The sequence below is a fragment of the Amblyraja radiata genome, chromosome 1, assembly GCF_010909765.2.
Source record: "Amblyraja radiata isolate CabotCenter1 chromosome 1, sAmbRad1.1.pri, whole genome shotgun sequence".
Taxonomy (NCBI): domain Eukaryota; kingdom Metazoa; phylum Chordata; class Chondrichthyes; order Rajiformes; family Rajidae; genus Amblyraja; species Amblyraja radiata.
In genome coordinates this window covers 29,555,678-29,581,918 of record NC_045956.1, presented here as the reverse complement: position 1 = coordinate 29,581,918, position 26,241 = coordinate 29,555,678, and the positions used below count along the sequence as shown (strand labels likewise).

General features: G+C 45.0%; 1 protein-coding gene across 3 annotated transcripts in view; it reads left to right on the top strand.

Annotated features, from left to right (window-relative positions):
• Nucleotides 1-1,699: 1,699 nt before the first annotated feature.
• afap1 (actin filament associated protein 1) overlaps nucleotides 1,700-26,241 on the top strand; it is a 257,061-nt gene continuing 232,519 nt past the window's right edge. The window contains exon 1 of one of the 3 annotated variants that reach the window (XM_033019261.1): nucleotides 1,700-1,890. In XM_033019261.1, coding sequence (XP_032875152.1) covers nucleotides 1,848-1,890 — 43 coding nt within the window. In that variant the 5' untranslated portion in view covers nucleotides 1,700-1,847. The remainder of the gene's footprint in view (nucleotides 1,891-26,241) is intronic. The other 2 variants (XM_033019251.1, XM_033019286.1) reach the window with 2 other exon arrangements.

Genomic DNA, 26,241 nt, shown 5'->3' with positions numbered 1-26,241 from the left:
GACTAGGGGAAAATAAGTTTTCGGCACGGACTTGGAGGGCCTTGATGGCCTATTTTCTGTGCTGTAATTGTTATATGGTTATATATGGTTACAGTGAAAAGCTTTTGTGGTGTGCTATCCTGTCAGCAGGAAAACAATACATGATTACAATCGAGCTGTTTAGTGTGTAGATACATGATATTGGAATAACATTTATTGTGAGGTAAAGCCAGTAAAGCCCAATTAAAGATGATCCGTGGGTCACTAATGAGGTAGATAGTAGTTCAACACTGCTACCTGGTTGTGGTTGGATGATTCAGTTGCCTGATAACAGCTGGAAAGAAACTATCCCTGAATCTGGAGGTGTGTGTTTTCACACTTCTATACCTTTTGCCTGATGGGAGAGGGGGGAAGAGGGAGTGGCCAGGGTGCGACTCGTCCTTGATTATGCTGCTGGCCTCCCTTCTATTCTAAGACTGTGGCCCCTGGTTCTGGACTCACCAACATTGGGAACATTTTTCCTGCATCTAGTTTGTCCAATCCTTTTATGATTTTATATGTTTCTATAAGATCTCCCCTCATCCTTCAAAACTCCAGTGAATACAAGCCTAGTCTTTTCAATCTTTCCTCATATGACAGTCCCGCCATCCCAGGGATCAATCTCGTGAACCTACGCTGCACTGCATCAATCACAAGGATGTCCTTCCTCAAATTAGGAGACCAAAACTGTACGCAATACTCCAGATGTGGTCTCACCAGAGCCCTGTACAACTGCAGAAGAACCTCTCTTAGTCAGTGGTGTACTGCTATGACTGGGCTGTGACCAATACTCTTTGTAATATATATTAATAACATGGATGTGAATGTAAAAATATGATTAGTAAGTTTGTTTAAGGATTCGTCAGACTGAGAGTAAAGGTGAAAGGGAAACTGGGGATGTGAAAGCAAACGTTGATCTAAGAAAGGTAGAAAAGTTCATTGCGTAAGAAGAAACTGCAGATGCTGGTTTACGCCGAAGATAGACACAAACTGCTGGAGTAACTCAGCGGGACAGGCAGCATTTCTGGAGAGAAGGAATGGGTGACGTTTCGGGTCGGGGCTCAAGAAGGGTCTGAACCCGAATCGTCACCCATCTCTTCTCTCCAGAGATGCTGCCTGTCCCGGCTGAGTTACTCCAGCACTTTGTGTCTATCTTTAGAATAGTTGATTGTTGGCTGAGGGGAAGGTGACAACGAGGCGTACAAACAATAAAATTAACCAGGACAGTGAAACTAACTGGAGAACTAGGGTGGGGAGGGAGTGGGACGGAGAGAGAGGGGAAAGCAAGGGTTACTCGAAATTAGATAAATCAACATTCATATCGAAGATAGACACATGATGCTGGAGCAACTCAGCGGGGCAGGCAGCAGTATTGTTACCGCTGGGCTGTAAGCTGCCCGAGCGAAATTTGCTTGTGACATGCAACTGAGCGTTGCAACATCCTTCATCGTTCATTTCGTGATTGGACAAGTAGTTTTCTTTCCCCAGTTAGGATTAGATCTTGGCAGCATCAATCAGTTTACACGAAAGCTCGCACACTTGGTTTCAGCTCGGATTGGTTGGGTGGAGAGCGGCCCCTTGATTTGTTAAGGCGTGTGTAAATCCCCGCCCTGGGGGCATTTCCACATCTGCGTCCACGTCTCGGCGCTGGATCACATTGGCGGCGCTGAATCACACTGGACATTCACAATTGGGCAGCGTTGTTTGTCAGTCATTGCTGAATCTTGACAGCTGGCGAGGGAGGGTTGGTTGGAAAGGCGAGACAAGGAGCAGAGAACACAGCGGACACCGACCCCACTGCAACGCGTAGCCGCGCAACTCTCCCAGCCATGGAGCAGCGAACAAAACTGGAAATGGAAACATGCTTCAAAGGTAGGCTTGGGTGTGAGCCGCCCGCCCCCACACTGTTTGGAAGCGCTGGCATCTCTGCCAGAGAACCAGCCGCTCGGATTCAATGCCTTTTTGTTTTTAGCTGACATATTCAAACGTGTTCTTCCCTGACACTCCAGAACAAGCAGCCAGGATGGTATGGAGTTCATGTAAAGACAAGTCGCGAAAGAGCCGGCCACATTTTACTTGCGATTTCAGGGGAGAGGGGAGAGAGCAGTAAAGGCGCTTCCTTAACTCGGGAAATCTTGCATGCACGTTTGTAATCGAGTGAAAACGGCATTTCACTCCCCCTAGATTCTGGGGATGATTTTTGAAAAGATGAATAACTGCTTTTTGACATTTGTGATACTTTCAATTGGCGCCTGATTTTTCGTTGTGTTGGTCGTTTCCAACGGCAGTGACTATCAAACGAACGATCCCTGGAATTAAAAAAAAAGGAAAAGCTCCACATATCGCCTGGTGCACGTTGCAAATCAGAAGCATTAAGGAAAACAAAAATCAAATAATTCTGCAGCATAATTGTTAACGATGTGGCCCCTTACAGTATGAATTGGTCATTTTCCATTCCGGCATGTCAGATACCTATTGTTCATTTATGTCAGTTATTGGAGAATGAATGCATTAATTGTGCACTGATGATCTCTGGATGCAAGGAGAACAGCGAGCAGCCAAACAAAGCGTCAAAGGGCGGATTGTACATGATTTATTGTTAGGAGGGGTAATGATGTTCAGATACGATCTAGAGGGTGCTTATTGTGTATGCCGGACACACACACTCACACGTCTGTAATCACCCAGGGGACAGGGGAAATCACCTGGCCAGACGGGAGGTGTAAAGATGTCTGCACAGATTTCTGTCACTCCATTTCTGCTGGTCAAAGAAAGTATCGATTGTCATTTAGATCTGCCGTAATCAATCACACATGTCCGGATTCACGCAGTTAATGTCTTGCCAGTGAGTGAGAGCGGGCCAATAAATGCAATCGCTTTTAAAAGGAGGGGAGAGGAGGGGGGGGGGGATGCTTATCTCAATGGACCTTTGGTACATTTTGAATTACTTCATTGCCGGAAATGATTCAGTGTTATCCTTGGTTTGATGAAAGACTCGCTAGAATGGGAGCAAAGAATATCTCTTGAGAGCAACCGGCTATTTGGATGGCTTGCAAAAGAGGTGATGGTTGTGTGATGTGGACAGTTTCACCCTTGCAAAGCGTGATTGATCTCATGTCTTTGATAGATAAGGACACAGGAAAGATAAGCAGCCTTTTTTGCATTCTTTGTCGATTGAGATATGTGTTTCTTACTCTACGAGATAGTGCTTCATTATTTTCAGCAGTGAATCTCTTTGTGTATTTAAATATTACAATCTAAGACAAGTGTACTCCTCGGACTAACTTTGTGATATTCAATACTGTACCATTTCACAATTGGGTGAATGATAAATACCATTATGGAGTTACTCCAGCATTTTGTGTCTATCTTTGGTTTAAACCAGCATCTGCAGTTCCTTCATACACATTTCGCCTTTCAGCTTGGTTTCTGAACGAGCACTGCATAATAATTTCAGAATACTGCTTAATTTGAGCATTAATATAAATGGGACTGATACAGATGCAGAAATTTACAATGGTTATGTTGTAAAATGAATTAGGGACTGCAAGTTAGAACCTTTTTCAAACAAATGCTTGTGGAAAATTTAATTCAATAATTGGAGAATCTTAAACTGGGACATGCATCAAACTAAACACGCAAATCCATTGTCCAAGAAGTGAAAAGAGAGATGAGGAGATGCCTTGGGCACTTGATGTCAGCCAACATGTATTCTGCCCCCATGCTGATCACCAGAAGGGAAGCATAAATTGGGTTGTTCCAAGTTGATGTAATGGAGAAAGTACAAAATGAGCTAATGTGGCCTGATGCAAACATCACAAACCAGCTGGAGGTCAGCCCCAGAACTGCTCTCCTATACAAGTGCAACAATAATTGAACGTTGAATGCATTATCACCAGCAAAACAAAGAACACTAGGATGGCAACTGGTAAAAATGAGTTCAAAATGAAACATTATGTTTGTCGTAAATACCACGTCAACGGATTTCCCTTACAGCAGGGGGGAGAAGAGAGCTCTGGTTTGGATTAGTGCCATCGTTCCCTCGAGTCACTGATACATTTTACTGGTGTTGGGGACTTGCCTTATGAGAAACTGAGGGTATGTTCAGAGGAAGGTGTAAGGAACAAAATAATTAGGAGTGAATTAACAATTTACTAGGGCAGCAGATCCACAGCAGATATGGAAGCAGGGAGTTTCAACTCCAGCACCAATGCTATCATTAATGCTGTGCAGAGCTTCAAATGGTTACGCTCATAATCCTAATCCTGCTGAGTTCAAAGGCTGACGGGCAGCTCACCTCAACCTCCCCTTGCAACAGAAAGGCTGCTGGTGACGGAAATCCCCAGGCAAATTCCAATTGTTTTGGTGGGCTGTTTGCAGTGCCCCTACCTGCAGTTGGAAGCTCACCAAGCACACTGTTAACCATCTCTATAGTTGTTAGAACAGGAATAGCTAGATGTCTGAAGGAGGGTCCCAACTGGAAAGGTCACCTAATCCTTTTCTGCAGAGACGCTGTCTGACCCGCTGAGTTACTCCAGCTTTTTGTGTCTATTTAATTGCTGGATGACAATGGGCTCTTTAATTGTTCTTCTAGTTAATGATGCGTTGATAGTTTTCATATTGGTAATTTATCTCAACAGTTTGGTTCACAACAGAGGCAGAAACAAAAGGAAAACAAATCCCTGTGGTCTTCTTCTTCTTGCGAATGAAACATAAACCAAAGGAATAGTTAGATCTCAAGCCGGGTGTTGAGCAGCCAGGTTGTTGTCTCTGCGTCAATGTCTGCCAGGCCCTGAGCCTCATTTGGTGGGTGGTAGAGCGGGCACTCAGAGATGACATGGTTGGCTGTCTGTTGTTCTGCTCCGCATTCACAGGCTGGGCTCTGGCGGAGCCCCCATCTCCACATGCTGGCATTGAAGCGCCCAACTCCAGTACCAAGTCTGTTGAGCTTCACCCATGCTCCTCAGGGGAGGTCAGACCCTGGACAGCTTTTATCAGGAGAAAACAAACTGTGCCTGTGGTGACAGTCTTTAGGAAGCGTAGGTTCAAATTCATTTTTCTTCCTTGCAAAAAGGACTTGATTCCTGCATGCCATATCTCCAGTTAGTCAATGATGGATTTTACACTATCAGCAAATTCTGCTGCTTTTAAGAATACTTTGATTTGCTTGACAGTCAAACACAGTCAGCAGGAAGCAATTCCAGGCTTGGAAAGACCAGATGCTATATTGGCCTTAAGAACTTGAATGCTATTGTAATTGTAGTGTAGAAAGATAATGCATAATATCACCGCATGTATAGTATGTTTTGGATAGCAATTATTTCACTGTATCTCTGTACATAAAGTCATACTGTGTGGAAACAGGCCCTTCGGCCCAACTTGCCCACACTGGCATGTGACAAAAATAAACATACACAAGTCAAGTCCAGTTTATTCGTCACATACACATACGAGATGTGCAGTGAAATGAAAAGTGGCAATGCTTGCGGATTATGCAAAAAAAACTACAAAACAGAATAGAACAGAAACACATATTCACATATTACATATTTGTGGAGGAAAAAAAGAAAGAAACAGCAATTTTACAAAGACACCACACAACATTAAAATGGTACAATAAAGTTAGTCCCTAGTGAGATAGGAGTTTACAGTCCTGATGGCCTCGGGGAAGAAAATCCTTCTCATCCTCTCCGTTTCTAAGAGTAAACCTAGCAATTATAGACCTGTTAGTATGACATCAGTGGTGGGCAAATTAATGGAAACGATACTTAGAGATAATATATATAATCATCTGGATAAACAGGGTCTGACTAGGAACAGTCAACATGGATTTGTGTCTGGAAGGTCATGTTTGACTAATCGTCTTGAATTTTTTGAAGAAGTTACTAGGGAAATTGATGAGGGTAAAGCAGCGGATGTTGTCTATATGAACTTCAGTAAGGCCTTTGACAAGGTTGCACATGGAAGGTTGGTTTAGAAGGTTCAATTGTTGGGTATTAATAGTGGAGTAGCAAGATGAATTCAACAGTGGCTGAATGGGAGATATCAGAGAGTAATGGTGGATAACTGTTTGTCAGGTTGGAGACTGGTGACTAGTGGGGTTCCTCAGGGATCTGTGTTGGGTCCACTGTTGTTTGTCATATACATCAATGATCTGGGTGATGGTGTGGTAAATTGGATTAGTAAGTATGTTGATGATACTAAGATAGGTGGTGTTGTGGATAATTAAGTAGATTTTCAAAGTCTACAGAGAGATTTGGGCCATTTGGAAGAGTGGGCTGAAAGATGGCAGATGGAGTTTAATGCTGATAAGTGTGAGGTGCTACATCTTGGCAGGACAAATCAAAATAGGACATACATGGTAAATGGTAGCGAATTGAGGAATGCAGTTGAACAGAGGGATCTAGGAATAACTGTGCATAGTTCCCTGAAGGTGGAATCTCATGTAGTTAGGGTGGTAAAGAAAGCTTTTGGTTTGCTGGCCTTTATAAATCAGAGCATTGAGTATAGAAGTTGGGATGTAATATTAAAATTGTACAAGTCATTGGTGAGGCCAATTCTGGAGTATGGTGTACAATTTTGGTCGCCAAATTATAGGAAAGATGTCAACAAAATAGAGAGAGTACAGAGGAGATTTACTAGAATGTTGCCTGGGTTTCAGCACCTAAGTTACAGAGAAAGGTTGAACAAGATAGGTCTTTATTCTTTGGAGCGCAGAAGGTTAAGGGGGGGACTTGATAGAGGTCTTTAAAATTATGAGAGGGATAGACATAGTTGACGTGGCTAAGCTTTTCCCATTGAGAGTAGGGAAGATTCAAACAAGAGGACATGATTTGAGAATTAAGGGGCACAAGTTTAGGGGTAACATGAGGGGGAGTGTTACTGTGTGGAATGAGCTTCCAGTGGAAGTGGTGGAGGCGGGTTCGATTTTATCATTTAAAAATAAATTGGATAGGTATATGGACGGGAAAGAAATGGAGGGTTATGGCCTGAGAGCAGGTAGATGGGACTAGGTGAGAGTAAGTGTTCGGCACGGACTAGAAGGGCCGAGAAGGCCTGTTTCCGTGCTGTAGTTGTTATATGGTTTTCACAGCATGGCAACGGAGGCGTTTGCCTGACTGTAGCAGCTGGAACAGTCCGTTGCTGGGGTGGAAGGGGTCTCCCATAATCTTGTTGGCTATGGAGTTGCACCAATACCATTGTATTATAAACACAACAATAATACACTAAAGACAGACACAAAGTGCTGGAGTAACTCAGCGGGTCAGGTAGCATCTCTGGAGAAAAAAGGATGTGTGACTTTTCATGTTGGGCACCCCACTTCAGACTGGGTCTTGATCCGAAACGTCACCCATGCATTTTCTCCAGAGATGCTGTCTGACCACTGAGTTACTCCAGTATTTTGTATCTATCTTTGGTATAAACTAGCTTCTGCTGTTCTTTTTTTTTACTTCACGATGCACTGGACAGCTCTCAGTTCCTTCCTACACAGCTCTGATTTGAAACAGTGCTTGCTTAGAGCCAAGTTTCTAATTCTCAAGAGAGTGCCAGGAACTGCAGATGCTGGAAACTTATGTAGAACATAAAAGTGCTGGTAATTCGGTGGGTCAGGCAGCAGCTCTGGAGATGTTTCTGATGGGGGCCCTTCTTAACCTTAACCTTGTTCTCAAACTTCTTCTGACTACTTCTCTATTATCTCCAATATTCCCCCTTCCTCTCCCTCCTCATCTCCCCCCCCCCCCCCCCCCCCCCCCCCACCCCCCTGTCTCCCTCCTCATCCCCCTGCCACCCCCTCCCCCCCCACACACACTTTTAATTACTTATTAGTTGTCAAGGCTATGAGCTTCCAAATTTCCTCTCTGAACCTTTTTTCCTCTTAAGCAGTTCCCTTATAATATCTTTCATTTCACCAAACCTTTGGTCATTTACCCGTAAAAACTTTATTGGCTCATTATCGGTTTCCTCTGAAATGTCTTTATATATTTTTGCTACATAGTGGATGCTAAGTAAACGGAGATGTCGTGATATTAACAGCACACATTTTGCCAGGTCATTGTTGTCTGCTGGAAAGAATGCTAGTAGGTATACTCTTACACACCGGCGAGATCATACGTAGACTGGGCGATCGTTTTGCTGAATACCTTCGCTCATTCCGCCTGGACCAATGTGACCTCCTGGTTGCCGAATACCATCATTCCCCTTCCCATTCCCACACTGACCTTTCTGTCCTAGGCCTCCTCCACTGTCACAGTGAGGCTGATTGGAGGAACAGCATCTCATATTTTGTTTGGGCAACCCAGTGGTGTGGTACTCGATTTCTCTAACTTCAAGTACCCCTGCACTCCATCTCCCTCTCCATCCCTCCCCCCCACCCACCCCCACCCCCCCCCCCCCCCCCCCCCCCTCATGTCACACCAGGTTCCCGTTCTCACATGCAAACAGCTAACAATGGCCTGTTTCCTTTATCATTGTCTCTTTTTTGCATATCTTTCATTCATGTATTTTGTTGTATCTCTCTACATCACTGTCTATTTCTCTTGTTTCCCTTTTCCCTGACAAGTCTGTGGAAGGGTCTCGACCCAAAACATCACCCATTCCGAGATGTTGCCTGTCCTGCTGAGTTACACCAGCATTTTGTGCATATCTTGGGTATCATGCAGTGTAGGAACTGGTCTGCAGGTCCTCAATAAAGTTTTCATCCCTGATGAAATGAGCTTTCTATCAACCATTCTATGACTCAAGACAAAAATGTAATCTGTTTACTATGTTGCCAAAGAGTCATATGATATGGAAACAGGCCATGGGTGCACCACGTATATACCGACCATTGGGCACCCAACTGTATTAATCATCCCATCTTTCCAGTACATGACTGGAGATTTATGAGGATGTTGTCAGGACTTGAGGGCCTGAGCTATAGAGTGAGGTCGGGCAGGCTAGGTCTGCATTCCTTGGAGCGCAGGAGGTTGAGAGATGATCTTATAGAGGTGTATGAGTTTATGAAGGGAATAGATAGAGTAGAGGTGCAGCATCTTTTACCCAGAGTAGGGGAATTAAGAACTGGAGGATATAGGTTTAAAATGAGAGGAGATAAATTGAATAGGAATCTGAGGGCCAACTTTTTCACACAGATGGTGGTGGGTATCTGGAATGAGCTGCCAGAGGAGGTAGTTGAGGCAGAAACTATGACGTTTGGACAGGTATATGGATAGGAAAGCTTTAGAAGGATATGGGCCAAATGCAGGCAGGAGGATCTAATGTAGATAGGTGTAGATTGGTCAGCATGGGCAAGCTGGGCTGAAGGGCCTGTGTCCATGCTGTATGACTCTATGACCCATAGTATTCTATGCCTAGGCAATCCAAGTCCTCATCTGGACACTTGTTCAATGTTGTCAGCACCTTTGCCTCAACCATTCTGTCTGGCAGTGTATTCCAGGCACACCTCTCCCTCTGGGTTAGAAAGATCCCCATCAATTTCATCTAAATCTCTTATCCCTTACCCAAAATCAATGTCTTCTAAATGTATCTACTCCTGACATGAGGAATAGTTTCATGTTGTCTATCCGATACATACCCTCATAATTGTATATACCCCAGTCATGATCCCTGTTAGCATCCTCCAGTCCAAGGAAAACAATGTCAGCCCCTCCATCCTCCCCTTGTAACTGATGTGCTCCATCCCATGCAAAGACCTGCTGAATCTCCACTTCACCCAACACTTTCACACCTTTCGAGACGCTGTAATCTTGAGCAAAACACAACTTGCAAAAAGAGCCTGACTTTTTAAAATGGCTACAACCAATCTCTGCCCAAGTGCAGATTTCTGTAACCCCGAGCGTATACTTTAATTGACTGCCTTCCAACGATCGCATTGTTACATTATTAAATGTAATCTCAAGACGTCTAGACATCAGTATGTTTAATAGCTCAATGAATGACAACCAAAATATCAAGTGATGTTCCATTTCTGTCTTTTTCCACTTGTCTTTCAGTGCCATTTGTAAGGAATCCTTGCCTTTGCCCAATGGATGGTATTCATAGGGATGTGAAACGGCCTTCAATGGGTGATAATAAATCGTAAACTACAGAACTGGATGGAAGAGATTTTAACTGTTTGGGGGATTTAATTTAGATTGATTTATTTCGGTAGCAATCTATCATTTATTCTAATATCTCTTAATATGTGCCATTATTTTTAGAAATTCTGCCAAGGTTGTTTGGATTTTCATTGGTTTCCCCATCTTAGATATGCAGGCAAATCATTTCACTGCGATTTATCACATTTGACTATAAAATATTGATTCATTCCTTTATACATGCATGAATTCATTTATTGGTTCCCTCAAATCTTTCCTATATCTTCTAAGTTGTATGTGTCGTGAAAGAATATCCTTGTCTGAAATGTGATGCCTCTAAGTGTGCAGTTGTTTCTCAGTGCACCAACATGTCAGTTCAGTTTATCATAACCAAGATCAAATTTGTCCAGCCATTCGGCTTTGCAGCAAAGAACAATGGGAGACAACAGAAAATCAAATAATTATTCTTGAGGCTACGAGACTATTTATATTACCCATGCAGTTGGCTTTACTGCTTTTGAACCGGAGTAATTGAAAGTTAATATTGGCCTTCATCATCTCCAGCAATGTTCTTCAGTTGTATATCAGCATGTCAGTAGTGTGTGGGGAAAACGGTACACGTATAACCAGGGCTCGAAATTAATGGTTGCCCGGGTGCCATTGACCCCTCAAAGCGCCGCCGGGCAACCTAAACACAGAGTCATTTTGCCCGGCTTGGCAACCAGATACTGGTTTGTACCGAAGATAGACCCAAAAAACTGGAGTAACTCCGCGGGTCAGGCAGCATCTCTGGAGAAAAGGAACGATCGTTTTGTGTCGGCAGTGACGGCTGTATTGCGTTGGAAAGATATTAGATGCGGGGTGAGGAAGGGTCGCAGCGAATGACGGGCCGTGACCGCGGCTCCATCTCCTCCTCCTCCTGCCCCCCGCCCATCCTGATAATCTGCTTGCAAACCCACTAACGGCGCACTTTCTAAACAAACCCTCCCGCACGCCGAGGCCGGGAGGAGGGAGGGAGGGGGAGGCCTCGGCGTGCGGGAGGGTTTGTTTTGAAAGCCGTTATCGCCGTTAGCATGGAGCCGCTGTCGCGGTCGCTGTGCGGGACCCGTCATTCGCTCCAACACTTCTGAAGCAGCTGCACCAAAGATCCTATAGCAATGGGATCTTTGAGCTGCACCGCTCGGCCCCGCACCTTGCTGTCGGCTGCCGGAGGAGGGAGGCGGTGGCGAGGAAATCCCAACGGCCAAGGCAGCGGGGCGATGTTGTCCGAGGAGCGCTGACCTTCCTTACTCCCCACCTCGCCCCTCTCTCCCTCCCTCCCTCCCTCCCTCCCTCCCTCCCTCCCTCCCTCCCTCTCTCCCTCCCTCCCTCCCTCCCTCCCTCCCTCCCTCCCTCTCTTTTTTCTCCCCCGCCCTTATCCTTGGACCCCTCCTCTACATCCAGCACTGATCCCCATTCCCGCCTCTATTCAGTCCTCACTGACATCCCCTGTGCTCCCCTCCCCATCTACCCCCCCCCCCCCCCCCCCCTTGCGCTGATCACCCTATCCACCTCGCATTGATTCTCCTGCCACCCCCCCCCCCCCATCCATCCTGCACTGGTTCCCCAATTCACCCTGTATTTACCCCTTTCCCATCCATCCTGCACTTCTCCTCCATCCATCCTGTACTGATCCCCCATCCATCCTGTATTGATCCCCCATCCATCCTGTATTAATCCACGCATTCATCCCGTACTGACCCACCCTCCATTTACCCTGCACCTTCCCCTCATTCATCCTGTAGTGATCCCCCATTCATCCTGCACAGACCCTCTGATCCATACTGTACTGAGCCCCCCCCCCCATCCATCCTGTACGTGTGTGCGTCGCGCTGAAGGTCGATCCAGCTCGCGGTTTTTCAGGCGAGTGCCCCCAAGCTTGAAGGTCACAGACAGTTTGCTGAAAAGTCTCGTAAGTGGGACAGGCCCTTCATTCCATTGTGTGTGTCTGTCTGTCTGTCTGTGTCTGTCTGTCTGTCTGTCTGTCTGTCTGTCTGTCTGTCGTCGCCCGGGCCAAAACCCCTCAGCTGGCCCGCCGACTGGCTTTGTGTGCAGTCCAGCACCCGGCCCAACTCAACATGCACCCAGCCACGGCCGAGTCGGTCATCGAATTGCCGTCAGGAATCTGTCCCTTATTTTGACTTTTTATCCCTTATTTGGGCGTGAGAACGTTGGCAACCCTACTCTGAATATCAATTCGAAGAAGAGTCTTACCATTAATTGCATACCTCCCCTTATATTTGGACTCTCAACACATTGCGCTTGCTTGGATTTGGCTCCATCTTCCATTTCTCCACCCATTTCTGTAACATCTCATCTATTTCCCTCTGTATTTATAGACACCCTTCCTTACTGCCCATAACGGCTGCAATCTTGGTGTTTTCTGCAAACTTGCCAACCAACCCATCCACATTTATGTATGGTAAAATACAAAGTGCTCGAGTAAGTCAGCAGGTCAGGCAGCATCTCTGGAGGACATGGATAGGTGATGTTTTGGATTGGTCATTTATTGACATTGTCCAAGTCGTGTGTGCGTGCGCACGCACACACACACACACACACACGCGTGCACACACACACACACGCACTAAAAAAAAATATATATGTATATAAAAAAAGTAGCAATCCAAATATTTTTTTGACAAACTCTGTGTGTGTGTTTGCACGTGCGCTGTTCTCGTTCCAAGTCCATATATATATATGTGATTGAAAAACAAAATATTATATCTTGTTTTTCAATCATTTGAAAGACTCTTGAATATTGGAGACAGGGGATTTGCACTTTACTGTTGTTGGAATGGTTGATCATGCAGTTAGTTTGAACTTTGTACAGGGAAGTTTAGAACAAGTATAAACTTTTGGCCATTTAAGCAGAACATGGACTTGCTATTTGGATTTCTGGAGTTACACATTGAAAGATGAACATGTGCTCTCCCTACATGTCCGTAGCATGTGAACAAAGATGTGGACAAGAGAAAGCTGAAGAGCCTAAACAGTTGGATCCGGGAAAGTGATTTGTCCTCTACTGTCTGTGTACCCTTGACAAACTATCGCAACTTATAACATCAAAATGCATTTTTGCTCTGGTATCTGTTTGAGTTGGGTTTGAGACAACAAAAGTGTGATTACTGAAACCTCCTGAAATTCCAGCAATCAAACCAGCTGCCTATCCTGATAGCAAAGCCGTAGACCTGTGTGCATGTATATATTTTTTTTAAATCAAGTCTGTGATGCTGATGCCAGGATAAATGAACTGGATTTAATGGCATGAACAGTGGGGAGTTAGCTCACAGACACTGGTTTCCTGAAATATAATCTTAAAAAAAAACAGTGGTTTAAAATGGCTTGAAACAGGTGCCTTTGGTACTGGACAAATTGACCACAATAAAATGGTTGACATCCCAATCTGAGATGTGCAAACTATTTACAGAATGCTAATTAAAAAAAAACATAACTGAGTCAATCCAAGAGGAAACAAAACCTTTCATTTCACTTGGTGAGTGTCTTTAACTATTGGAATTTGTGTCTGAAGAAGGGTCCCGAACCAAAACGACACCCATTCCTTCTACCCAGAGATGCTGCCTGTCCCGCTGAGTTACTCCAGCATTTTGTGTCCATCTTTGGCACGATGGCACAGCGGTAGAATTGCTGCCTTACAGCAAATGCAATGCCAGAGACCCAGGTTCGATTCCGACTACAGGTGCTATCTGTACGGAGTTTGTACGTTCTCCCCGTGGCCTGCTTGGGTTTTTTCCGAGATCTTAGATTTCCTCCCACAGGAGTGAGACAGCTTTTTATGGATTGTTTTGGGGGAAAATGCAGGCAGTGTGACGGGATAATTTGTTTCCTGCACAGTAATCTTCTTACCTGAATTCCAACATGTTTGATCAGTTCGGCATTGTTGTAGGCAGATTGTGGGAGCTTTGTTTGTGGTTGTCCAATCTGTAACTTCATTGATGTGATTGGGGCAAGTGAAGTGCCCAGTGAGAAACATAGAAAATAGGTGCAGGAGGAGGCTATTTGGCCCTTCGAGCCAGCACCGCCATTCATTGTGATCATGACTGATCGTCCCCAATCAATACCCCGTGCTTGCCTTCTCCCCATATCCCTTGATTCCACTAGCCCCTAGAGCTCTATATAACTCTCTATATAAATGGCCTCCCCTTTTATTCTAAGACTGTGGCCCCTGGTTCTGGACTCACCCAACATTGGGAACATTTTTCCTGCATCTAGCTTGACCAGTCCTTTTATAATTTTATATGTTTCTATAAGATACCCCCTCATCCTTCTAAACTCCAGTGAATACAAGCCTAATCTTTTCAATCATTCCTCGTATGACAGTCCTGCCATCCCAGGGGTCAATCTCGTGAACCTACGCTGCACTGCCTCAATCACAAGGATGTCCTTCCTCAAATTAGGAGGCCAAAACTGTACACAATACTCCAGTTGTGGTCTTACCAGAGCCCTATACAACTGCAGAAGAACCTGTACTGAAATCCTCTTGTTATGAAGGCCAACATTCCATTAGCTTTCTTCACTGCATGCCAACTTTCAGTGACTGATGTACAAGGACACCCAGGTCTCGCTGTACCTCCCCCTTACCTAACCTAACCCCATTGAGATAATAATCTGCCCCCTTGGTTTTGCCGCCAAAGTGGATAACCTCACATTTATCTATATTATACTGCATCTGCCACGCATCTGCCCACTCACTCAACCTGTCCAGGTCACCCTGCAACCTCCTAACATCCTCTTCACAGTTCACACTGCCACCCAGCTTTGTGTCATCCACAAACTTGCTAGTGTTGCTCCTAATTCCCTCTTCCAAATCATTAATATATATGGTAAACAGTTGCGGCCCCAACACCGAGCCTTGTGGCATTCCACTAGCCACTGCCTCCCATTCTGAAAATAACCCATTCACCCCTACTCTTTGCTTCCAGTCTGCCAACCAATTTTCTATCCATGTCAACACCCTACCGCCAATAACATGTGCTCTAATTTTAGTCACCAGTCTCCCGTGCGGGACCTTGTCAAAGGCTTTCTGAAAGTCTAGATACACTACATCCACTGGCACCCCTTCATCCATTTTACTTGTCACATCCTCAAAAACTGCCTGAAGATTAGTCAAGCATGATTTCACTATCATAAATCCATGTTGACTTGGACTAATCCTTTTATTGCTATCCAAATGCCCCATTATTACCTCTTTAATAATTGACTTCAGCATCTTTCCCACCACTGAAGTCGGGCTAACTGGTCTGTAATTCCCCATTTTCTCTCTCGCTCCTTTCTTGAAAAGTGGGATAACATTAGCTATCCTCCAATCCATAAGAACTGATCCTGAATCTATTGAACATTGGAAAATGATCACCAATGCATCCACTATTTCTAGAGCCACCTCCTGGGATGCAGACCATCCGGCCCAGAGGATTTATCATCCTTCAGTCCCATTGGCCTACCCAATACTATTTCTTGCCCAATGAAAATTTCTTTCAGTTCCTCTACCCCCTTAGATCCTCTGTCCTCCAGTACATCTGGGAGATTACTTGTGTCTTCCTTAGTGTCTGCCTTCAAGGGACCCACATTTGACTTTGCTACACTTTTTTCCGTAACATATCAAAAGAAGCTTTTACTGCCCTTATATTACTGGCCAGCTTCCCCTCGTACTTCATCTTTTCAGCTCGTATTGCCCATTTTGTTTCCTTCTGTTGTCCTATGAAAGTTTCCCAATCCTCTGGCTTCCGGCTACTCTCTGCTGTGTTGTACATCTTTTCTTTTAGTTTTATTCTATCGCTAACTTCTCTTGTCAGCCACGGTTGCCCCCTACTCCCCTTAGAATCTTTCATCCTTTTTGGAATGAAATGATCCTGCGTCTTCCGGAAGTAGAGTTCCGTTGAAGTACCGGTGAAGTCAAGTTCATATCCAATTGGAAGGCATGCTGAGCATATGTTTTGGTTGACTTGAACTATTCCCATATCTTGACCCCTGAATGGCCAGTACATATTTGGATATTTCTTACCCTGATGTGTCATGTCGAGTGGTCTGAAAGACAGGGTAAAAGTGTTTCATTATAAATAAAAGGGGGGGGGGGGGGCGGCACGGTGGCACAGCGGTAGAGTTGCTGCCTTACAGTGCCAGAGACCCAGGTTCGATCCTGACTATGAGTGTTGTCTGTATGGAGTTTGTACATTCTCCCCGTGACCTGTGTGGGTTTTCTCCGAGATCTTCAGTTTCTTCCCACACTCCAAAGACGTACCAGTTTATAGGTTAATTGGCTTTGGTATAAATGTAAATTTTCCCCTAGTTAGTGCATGACGGTGTTAATGTGAGGGGGTCATGGTCGGTGTGGACTCGGTGGGCTGAAGGGCCTGTTTCCGTGCTGTATCTCTAAAACTAAACTAAAAGTGATAAAAGTAATACTTCAAAATATGGATGTTATTAGATATTAATGTCAAATATCAAGTAGTTTTTGTGAGATCGTACAATAGAGCCTCAACTTCTGTCGGAAGGAACTGCAGATGCCGAAGATAGACACAAAATGCTGGAGTAACTCAGCGGGCCAGGCAGCATCTCTGGAGAGAAGAAATAGATGATGTATCGGGTCGCAACCCTTCTTCTGACTGTGTCAGGAGAAAGGGGCCTTATTTTTGAAATTTAGCTGCATGAAGATATCTGTAGAGCAAATATTACAGTGGTTGCTCGGCTGACGTTGGCGGCGAGGCCCAATATCTCCAGACTGCTGTAGATAGTGAATCGTGGATTCAATCTCCTGGTTTATTTTTGCAAACTTTTTTTTCCATAAAATCTGATTGGATAGAGATTCTTGGAAAAACATCGGCAATTGTATTTAATAACAGGGCACAGTTGTAATGGTTTAAGTTCAAATAATGTTAAAGGAATCTGCCGTTGGGCTCTTTGCCTGGAGGGTGCGGTTCAGGCCTTTTCTCACAGTCATCACTAGGGAGATAATTGGAAATAGCGAAGGGAGGACAATGTTTCTGGAAAGTCTCTGTTGTTTCAGAGAAGTACATAATTAGACATTTTTATTTGTGGTTTAAACAAAGAACGGCAGATACTGGTTTATACCAAAGATAGACACAAAGTGCTGGGGTAACTTAGCGCATCAGGCAGCATCTCTGGAGAAAAAAGATGGGTGTCGTTTCGGGTCGGGACTGTAGATGGGTCCTGAACTGAAACATGACCCATCCCTGTTTCTCCAGAGATACTGGCTGACCCGCTGAATTACTTCAACACTTTGTGTCTGTCTTTGGTATAAACCAGCATCTTCAGTCAGTTGTGTCTTGATTTTGGCTGCTCCACTGTGAAATTTCCTCAAGGCATGCCTACTTAGAAGAAGTCTCGTAGAATGTCACCGACCCTTTTCCTGCTGCCTGATCCGTTGAGGTACTCTACCTCTGTCTGTCCTTATTTGTGTTATGCCCGAAACCATGTACGTTAATTTTTTAGCATGTTCCTACATCAAATGCAATTTTTCAAAAGACGAATGAAGCATTTTCGAGGCTGTTGCTTTCACCGAATTGAATTTTTCATGCCTATTAATTATGATCTTTCATATCTGCGTTCGGGGAGCAATGCAAATCTACTTTAAAAGAAACCTTCAATTTGGTTGGTCAGGAAACAGCTAAATTAAATCTTTCAATGTCGTTGTTCATCCTTCTAACAACTGCAGCAATCTGCAACATTGCTTCTTTCCTTTTAACCTGGCATTTAAAGACTCTGTTCAGAGACGTGCAAATGAAATATAAAACTGTTACAACTCCTGTGATTTTTAAAAATAATCTGTTCATAAGGTCATAAGTGATAGGAGCAGAATTAGGCAATTTGGCCCAAGTCTACTCCGTCATTCAATCATGGCTGATCTATCTCTCCCTCCCAACCCCATTCTCCTGCCTTCGCCCCATAACCCCTGACACCTGTACTAATCAAGAATGCCTTAAAAATATCCATTGACTTGGCCTCCACAGCCTTCTGTGGCAAAGAATTCCACAGATTCACCACCGTCTGACTAAAGAAATTCCTCATCTTCTTCTTGCCCTGAGTAGGTGAATCAAGGACCAGAGGACGCGTGTTTAAGATGAAGGGGAAAAGATTTAATAGGGATCTCAGGGGTAACTTTTTCACACAACGGATAGTGTATGTATTGAACAAGCTGCCAGAGGAGATAGTTGAGGCTGGGACTATCCCAATATTTAAGAAACAGTTAGACAGGTACATGGATAAGACAGGTTTGGAGGGATATGGACCAAATGCCGGCAGGTAGGGCTAGTGTAGCTGGGACATGTTGGCCAGTGTGGGCTAAATTGGACTGGAGGGCCTGTTTCTACACTCTATCACTATATGGCCTCATGCTGCCTGTCCTGCTGAGTTACTCCAGCACTTTGTGTCTATCTTCGATGTCAACCAGCATCTGCTGTCCCTTCCGTCCCATTCTCTAGGATTCACTCATTTGAACTCTGCCCATGTAAACAAAGACGGGTTGCTTGCTCCACAGTATTTTTTGCACATGGCAGAATCCTTTAGCCAAAAAAACATGTGCCCTATAAATGGAATGAGGAAGTTACCCAGAGCAGGGATGTGGACAGAGAAAATGACAGTAATCCTGTAGGATGAAACAAAACCTGGAAGTTGTTATAAACCACCGGATAAGTAAGGCGTAAGTTACCACGTTGGAAAAATTGTCCAATTTCCAGGTGTGAAATGGAATCTCCTCCTGCTGTCAAATTAGCTTTGCATAATCACTTTAGAGCATAGAACTATACAGCACAGGAGAAGGCCCTTCAGCCCACAATGTCAGTGCTGAGCATGATGCCAGGCTCAATTAATCTCATCTACCTGCATATGATGCAGAACCCTCCATTCCCAGCATATCCCTGTGCCTATCTAAAAGTCTATTAAACAGTGCTATTTTAATTCGGAGTCACGTGAGTCACTACGTGAAGACCCCGCCAGCACGCATGCGCGACATAGCGTCTCATGCAGTGCACCAGCGACGGGCGGGGGCAGAGCTCTCCCGCGGCAAAGTTTAAAACGGGACCTACAAGTAAGTTAATCTTATTCTGAGGTTGTTTATTTCGAACCCTTGCTGTGTTCTGTGTTTCAGCAAACATGGACAAGGGAGGGAAAGTAAAGAAGGTCGCGTCCCGCACGACTGTGGTGGACAAGGAAGGTTCCGGAAGTGGGGGGTGACCGGCGGCATCTGGACCACATTCCCTGCGGTCCACAGTCACCGACTCAAACACTGCTCAGCCGAGCCCAACTCCGCAAGCTGCTCAGCTCGAACCAACGCAGCGGGTTGGAGGCAAGGCGAAGCAGAAGTCGGTCCGGCCGATAGACTCGGACGAGTCTGGTCAGGAGGATGCGCTGCCCGAGAGCAGCAAAGGTGACCGTCTATCCCGCATGGAGCGGTTGATGGAGCAGATGCTCCAGCGAGACTTGCTCCGGGAGATGGAACAAGCTCGCCATGGGAGTGCTCGCACACCCACAACAGCACCGTATTCGGCGCTGTCCATCGCATCTCCCTCGACAGAGGGGAGTGTTGGGGGCCAGGGCTGGGCTGGCCTGGAAGAGGGGCTCGTGGCTGAAGATACCAGCAGTGTGCTGGGGGTGCAGGACCAGGAAGAGCTGCTGGGAATGGTCAACAGGTTCACGGTAACACCACGAGCGGGACAGCCGTTGCAGTCGAAACTGGCGGCCAGTATAGACTACCTGTCCTCCCACCCTCTGCGGGAACAGGTAGTCAATGAAACAATGGACAAGTATATACCTCCGGAGAACTGCATCTCGCTAAATGTACCCGCCATCAACAGCCAAATCTGGGGGTACATTGGGCTGGGCATAAGGGCCCAGGAGGTGCAGCTCCAGAAAGTATTAAAATTGATTTCATCCAAAAAAACTTCTGACTTTAGCAATAACGTCCTACGCTCGTTCTGTTGATGGGGTCGAAATGACAGATAACCAGCAGGACACACTGGCCCTACTGTGTAATACACAGCATGAAATAAACTGCCTACGGAAGAACGCCATCAAACCTACCCTCAACCCCAAATTCGCAGGGTTGTGCAAAACTGCAACTGCACAGCCACAGATACTGCTGTTTGGAAAATACTTGTCCAAGCAAGTAAAAGAACTGGACGAAGAGTCTAAAGCCATTGGGCTTATGAGGGCAGCTGCAGGAACGAGCAAAACCACACACCCCAGTCGGGCGCACCCATATGCAACCACCAGCAGGCATCAACACCAGGGTGCTGGTGAAAGCATGAGGGCCGCACATCAACCACGGCGGTCTTTTTTAGGCCAAGGCCCAGAGCGGCCCTCATGGAAGATGCGCCAACCCCACACTCCGGTGCCTCGACCAGTCAAGAAACAGAGGCCGAGGAAATGAACACACTTCCGGTAACCATGGAGGGCGGTGGGTCTGGTTCCTTCCAGAACATAAAAGGTGTAGGGCCTGTACTAGTAGGGGGAAGGTTACACTTGTGTTTGGAAGCATGGAGGACTATTACATTTGATAAATATATACTACAAAGTATTCAGGGATACAAAATTGATTTCATCCAAAAAAGTGTGCCACCAGTTCAACATGTACCTGACAGGGAGTTTGTACTCTCACAACTGGAGTACTCGAAGGACATGCAGAACTGTTAAGGTTACATGCTAAAGGAGTTATAGAGAGAACGGAGCATGACTCTCTGGAATTTGTATCGAACATTTTTACAAAAACCAAGAAGGATGGTGGATGTCACATCATCATTGACTTAACTAGACTGAATACTTTTGTTAAGTATATACATTTCAAAATGGAAACATTTGTTACTGCCAAACAATTAGTTTCCGAAGGATACTTCATGGCATGCATTGATTTAAAAGATGCATACTATTCAGTACCCATTCATAAGGATCATCATAGATACCTAAAATTTAACTGAATGGGGCAATTATGGCAATATAAAGCATTGCCTCAAGACTATTTACCAAGATATTGAAACCAGCCATGGCAATACTAAGGAAACAAAACATATTGTTATGGCATATCTTGATGATATTTTGATTGTGGGGAAAACCCTGGAATTAGCTAAATCAGCGGTTTTAGCTACTAAACATCTGTTTGAAACACTGGGGTTTATCATACATCCAGATAAATCTAAGTTGACACCATCCACAACTATGCACTGTCTGGGATTCACAATTAACTCAGTCCACATGTCTGTAACATTGCCAAAGGACAAAGCAGCAGATTTGGTGAAAGCCTGCAACAAATTGATTCTAACTAATCAACCATCTATTCGACAGGTGGCAAAAGTAATTGGGAAATTAGTAGCAGCATTTCCAGCTACTCAGTTTGGACCTTTGCATTACCAAAATTTACAAAGGGCAAAGGTGCAAGTGCTAAAACAACATACAGATCGTTTTGATCGACCTGTGCAATTACCAGCCAAAGCAATTTCGGAGTTACAATGGTGGAAGGAAAATATTTGGCATAGTTCCAGCCCCATTGTTATCAGTAACCCATCATTCACATTACAAACGGATGCCAGTGCTCGGGGCTGGGGAGCAACTAACACTATAGTACTGGTGGTAGATGGAACATACAAGAATCATCACTACTACAGACACTGGGTATAAATTACTTAGAAATGTTGGGTGCGTTTTATGGGCTAAAAGCTTACCGTTCAGTTATGCACCATTTGCATGTCCGCCTACAAATTGATAATACCACGGTGGTGGCTTATATTAATCATATGGGTGGAATAAAATCGATATCGTGTGACGATTTGGTCAACACAATCTGGCAATGGTGTGTCGACAGACATATTTGGCTATCAGCAACTTACCTACCAGGTAAGCTCAATACAGTGGCAGACATCAGGTCACGAAAATTTAATGACAACACCGAATGGATGTTGAACCACAAAGTATTTGCTGATATTACAATGCGGTATGGTATACCTGATATCGATCTCTTTGCATCCAGACTGAATCACCAGTTACCAACATATCTCGCTTGGGAACCAGACCCTGAGGCAGCAGCGATGGACGCCTTTTCACTGAATTGGGGAAAATTGTTTTTCTCTGCCTTTCCCCGCTTCTGCCTCATCAGTCGGGTCCTACGCAAAATACAAATGGACTCAGCTTCAGGTATTTTGGTAGTACCCGATTGATCTACACAGCCATGGTTCCCTGTGGTCCTCGACATGGTCTCTGAACCACTCATGACCATTTCCAAAAGACCAGATCTTTTGGTCCATCCTGTTACGGGCGAAAGTCATCCGTGCCATGACAGGATAAATCTGTTGGCTTGCAGAATTTGAAAATACCTTTGTTGGATCTGGGATTATCGGACAGGACCATGGACATGATCACGGTGGCCTACAGAGAATCGACTAAGAAGCAGTACCTCTCCAGCATTCGGAAGTGGGAAGCGTACTGCTTAAGGACTGGGGTAGCATACAAATTAACTACAAATACCAACATCTTGGAGTTCCTATCCAGCCTTCACTTTGATGAAGGACTGAGTTACAGCACTATTAACAGTGCTAGGAGTGCTCTGTCAGCATATTTATGGCAGGCACCGGGACAGCAGTCCATGGGATCCCACCCTCTAGTTGCCAAACTAATGAGGGGTATCTACAACACCAATCCCCCCAGACCAAGGTACACCCAGATCTGAGATGTCAGTGTTGTACTGACATTGCTTAGGGGTTGGTCACCAGCAATGTCCCTGTCCCTGGAACAGCTCACACTAAAAACAGTCATGCTAATGGCTTTGGTCTCAGCCCAAAGGGTCCAGTCCCTATACAAATTAAGATTGGATAATATGAAAACATCAACTGTCAAGATAACCTTCCGGATCTTGGAACTGGTCAAACAGAGTAGACCGGGAACTTCGGGACTGAGTTTGGAATTCCGGGCATACCCACCTGACCCCCGTTTGTGTGTCATGACACACCTACTGCTTTATCTTAGGACAACAAAAGCCTTGAGAGGAAGCGAAATGGCATTATGGGTTAGCTTCAAACAGCCTCATGGTCGGGTGTCAGTACAGACCATCTCAAGATGGCTCAGACAGGTTCTGGGGGCTGCTGGGGTGGATACTGACATTTTTAAATCTCACTCCACCAGGGCAGCAGCAACATCGGCGGCCATAAATATGGAGGTACCAATGGACCATATTCTGGCAACAGCAGGATGGTCTACAGAAAAGACGTTCCAAATATTTTACAATAAGCCGATCGCCAAACCTGCAGTGTTTGCAGAAAGAATTTTAAGTTCTGCAAATATAATTTAGCCCGAGAGAACATTATTTTCTTTGTTTAAAAAATAAATCGTTATTGTTTTAAAAAAATTGATTCATGTTTAATTACGATAACATACTTCCTCCCTTGGATGACTTCGGCAGTGAGTGAAGCATGGATTTGTTCCACGGCTTGAAATCACAGATCTTTAAAATCTTCACATAGTCACTCGCGTGACTCCAAAGTAAAATAGTAAGATTAAACGAGAACTTACCAGTTTGAAGTTTGATCTTTAATTTATGAGGAGTTACGTCGAGGGATTACGTGCCCTCCACGCCCACCCTCTATTATAAAGGTCAACTGGTATCCTAGTTCTTCTTATCTTACTATGTTTATTTCAATTACTATTACTGTGATTCCACACCGCTGCTTTGAAGAATTTCGCGCATGCGTGCTGGCGGGGTCTTCACGTAATCCCTCGACGTAACTCCTCATAAAATAAAGAACAAACTTCAAACTGGTAAGTTCTCATTTAATCTTACTATTTTATCTGCCTCTACAACCAGGCTCACTTAGGCCCAATCTCCATCTGTGTACTTTAGTCTTCTATAGCTGGCCATCAATGCCCAACAGGGATCACTTTCACCTAGTTTACATCAGCAAATGATCTTTCATACACGTCTTAACATGATGTCCCTCTACACATCTTTACATGGTGTCACTATACTGAACTCTTTCATCCATGTGCATGAATCGATATGTTGAATTTGATTTTTGACAGAACTGAATTGAATTAGATTCCTTATTGTCACATGTGGCAAGTCGCAGTGGAATTCTTTGCTTGCATAACCCAAGCACATAAAGGGCACCGACTACGTTACAAAATATCCCGCACCAGGTTCGCCTTTGTTCTCTTCCGCCCCCCCCCCCCCCCACAGGGGTTTCCCCCTGCTCCAGGTCCTCCTTTGTTCCCGGTGGCACAACCTCCTGCTCTGTTCGACACAATTCTGGCTGCGGGCTCTGTTGACCATGGCTCCGTTTGACACTGGCACCTGCCGCGCGGCTGCGCCACCTCCGTACCCGTCAGGCCATGGAAACCCCAATGCAGGAAGGGGAGACTGTCAAAGGATTGTCGTTGTTTTGAGGGAAGGACACTTGAGGTTACAGCAATTGAGGCAATATAGGAAATTGGAAATAGGTTGGTGGGTGGGGAAGAGGATGGGAGCCATAGAAAAATTGGCCTCCAAATTCATCAGGTCATTCTTTGTCTCTTGGTACTGATACTATTTTGGTTTGCATTGCACCACGGATTATTAAGATCCAAAAATAATGTATATATTCTCAGCAATAATTCCGGGCCCCCTTTCTCTTTTCTCTTCTTCTGTTGATGTGCACCGTATCTTGCCCCTGCTTTGAGGTTTGAACTGCCTCCCACTGTAATAGTTCCACAAGTCAGTCTGTAAATCTTCATCCTGCAGCTGCAGGCTGGGAGAAATGCACAACGTGAGCGAGCACAATCAGCTGATGGAGGCTGAGGTATTGGAAGGATTAGAGGATTGGCCCTTCAGCTCAAGGGAAGGCTATTCCGAATCTCATGGGTCCTGTTACCTGTGTTAATGTGGGCATGGTTGGGTGGATAACAATGTACAGATGCTGTTTGATAAGTTCATAAGTGCCCGGAGCAGAATTAGGTCATTCGGCCCATGAAGTCTACTCCGCCATTCAAACATGGCTGCCCCATTATCTTGCCTTCTCCCCGTAGCCCCTGCCACCCGTACTAATCAAGAATCTATCTATCTCTGCTTCAACAAATATCTGTTGACTTGGCCTCCAAGCCTTCAGTGGCAATGAATTCCACAATTCCACAGATTCACCACCCTCTGACTAAAGAAATTCCTCCTCGTTAAAGGAGAATTCTTAAAGGAGCGTCCGTTGATTCTGAGGCTATGACCTCTGGTCCTGGACTCTCCCACTAGTGGAAACATTCTCTCTACATCCACTCCATCCAAGCCTTTCACTTTATATAAGGTACCCACATGTGCCGCAGATCTCTCTGGGGTGCCCATGAGGAAGAAACCTGCAGCAAGCCATGGATCCACACAATGCTACCATGGAGCTCCAAGGTGCTGGAACAAAGGACGCTGTCACTTCTGACAAGCACATTCTTAAAATCCTTTCATTTTATCAGAACTATTATCCTATGTTTATGCAAACCATTTCTCATTCAGTATTGTCACCGTAGCAGTAGGCATGGAAAGCATTTTTTTCCTCTGGGTTTTTTTCCCCTTTGTTAGGCAAGTTGTAAATGTTTACTTAGACCTTTTGTATTCCGAAGTGTTTATAGCTGTGAAAGGATGTGGTTACAGGCTACAGCACAAGGTGTAACCTGCTCTATGACCATTCCAGAATGAAGTTGGCACAAAGTGAAAGGCTGCCTTATCCCAGGAGGCAAACAGATCCAAGATGCCTCCACCCCTCCTGTCACTAGTATTAAATGTGTGTTCCGTGCGCTGAACTAAAGGGATTATATCTGCACTGATAAAATTGCTCATTAATCATTGTCCTTGATTTGGCTCGAGAATGGCTTTGAGGTGTGCCAAGAGGAGGTTCTGTAGATATAGTTTGAGCAGGGGCCAGAGGATAGAAGTGGGAGAGAGAGACTGCCACAAGTAATTGAAAACAAAGATGAAACACAAAATGCTGGAGAAACTCAGCGGGACAGGCAGCAACTCAGGAGAGAAGGAATGGGTCGACACCCTTCTTCAAATCTTTCTCGACCCGAAACTGGGTCTCTGCTTATCCTCGACATCCCCATCGCAGACCACCATCATTTAGAATTGGCCATCGCACAT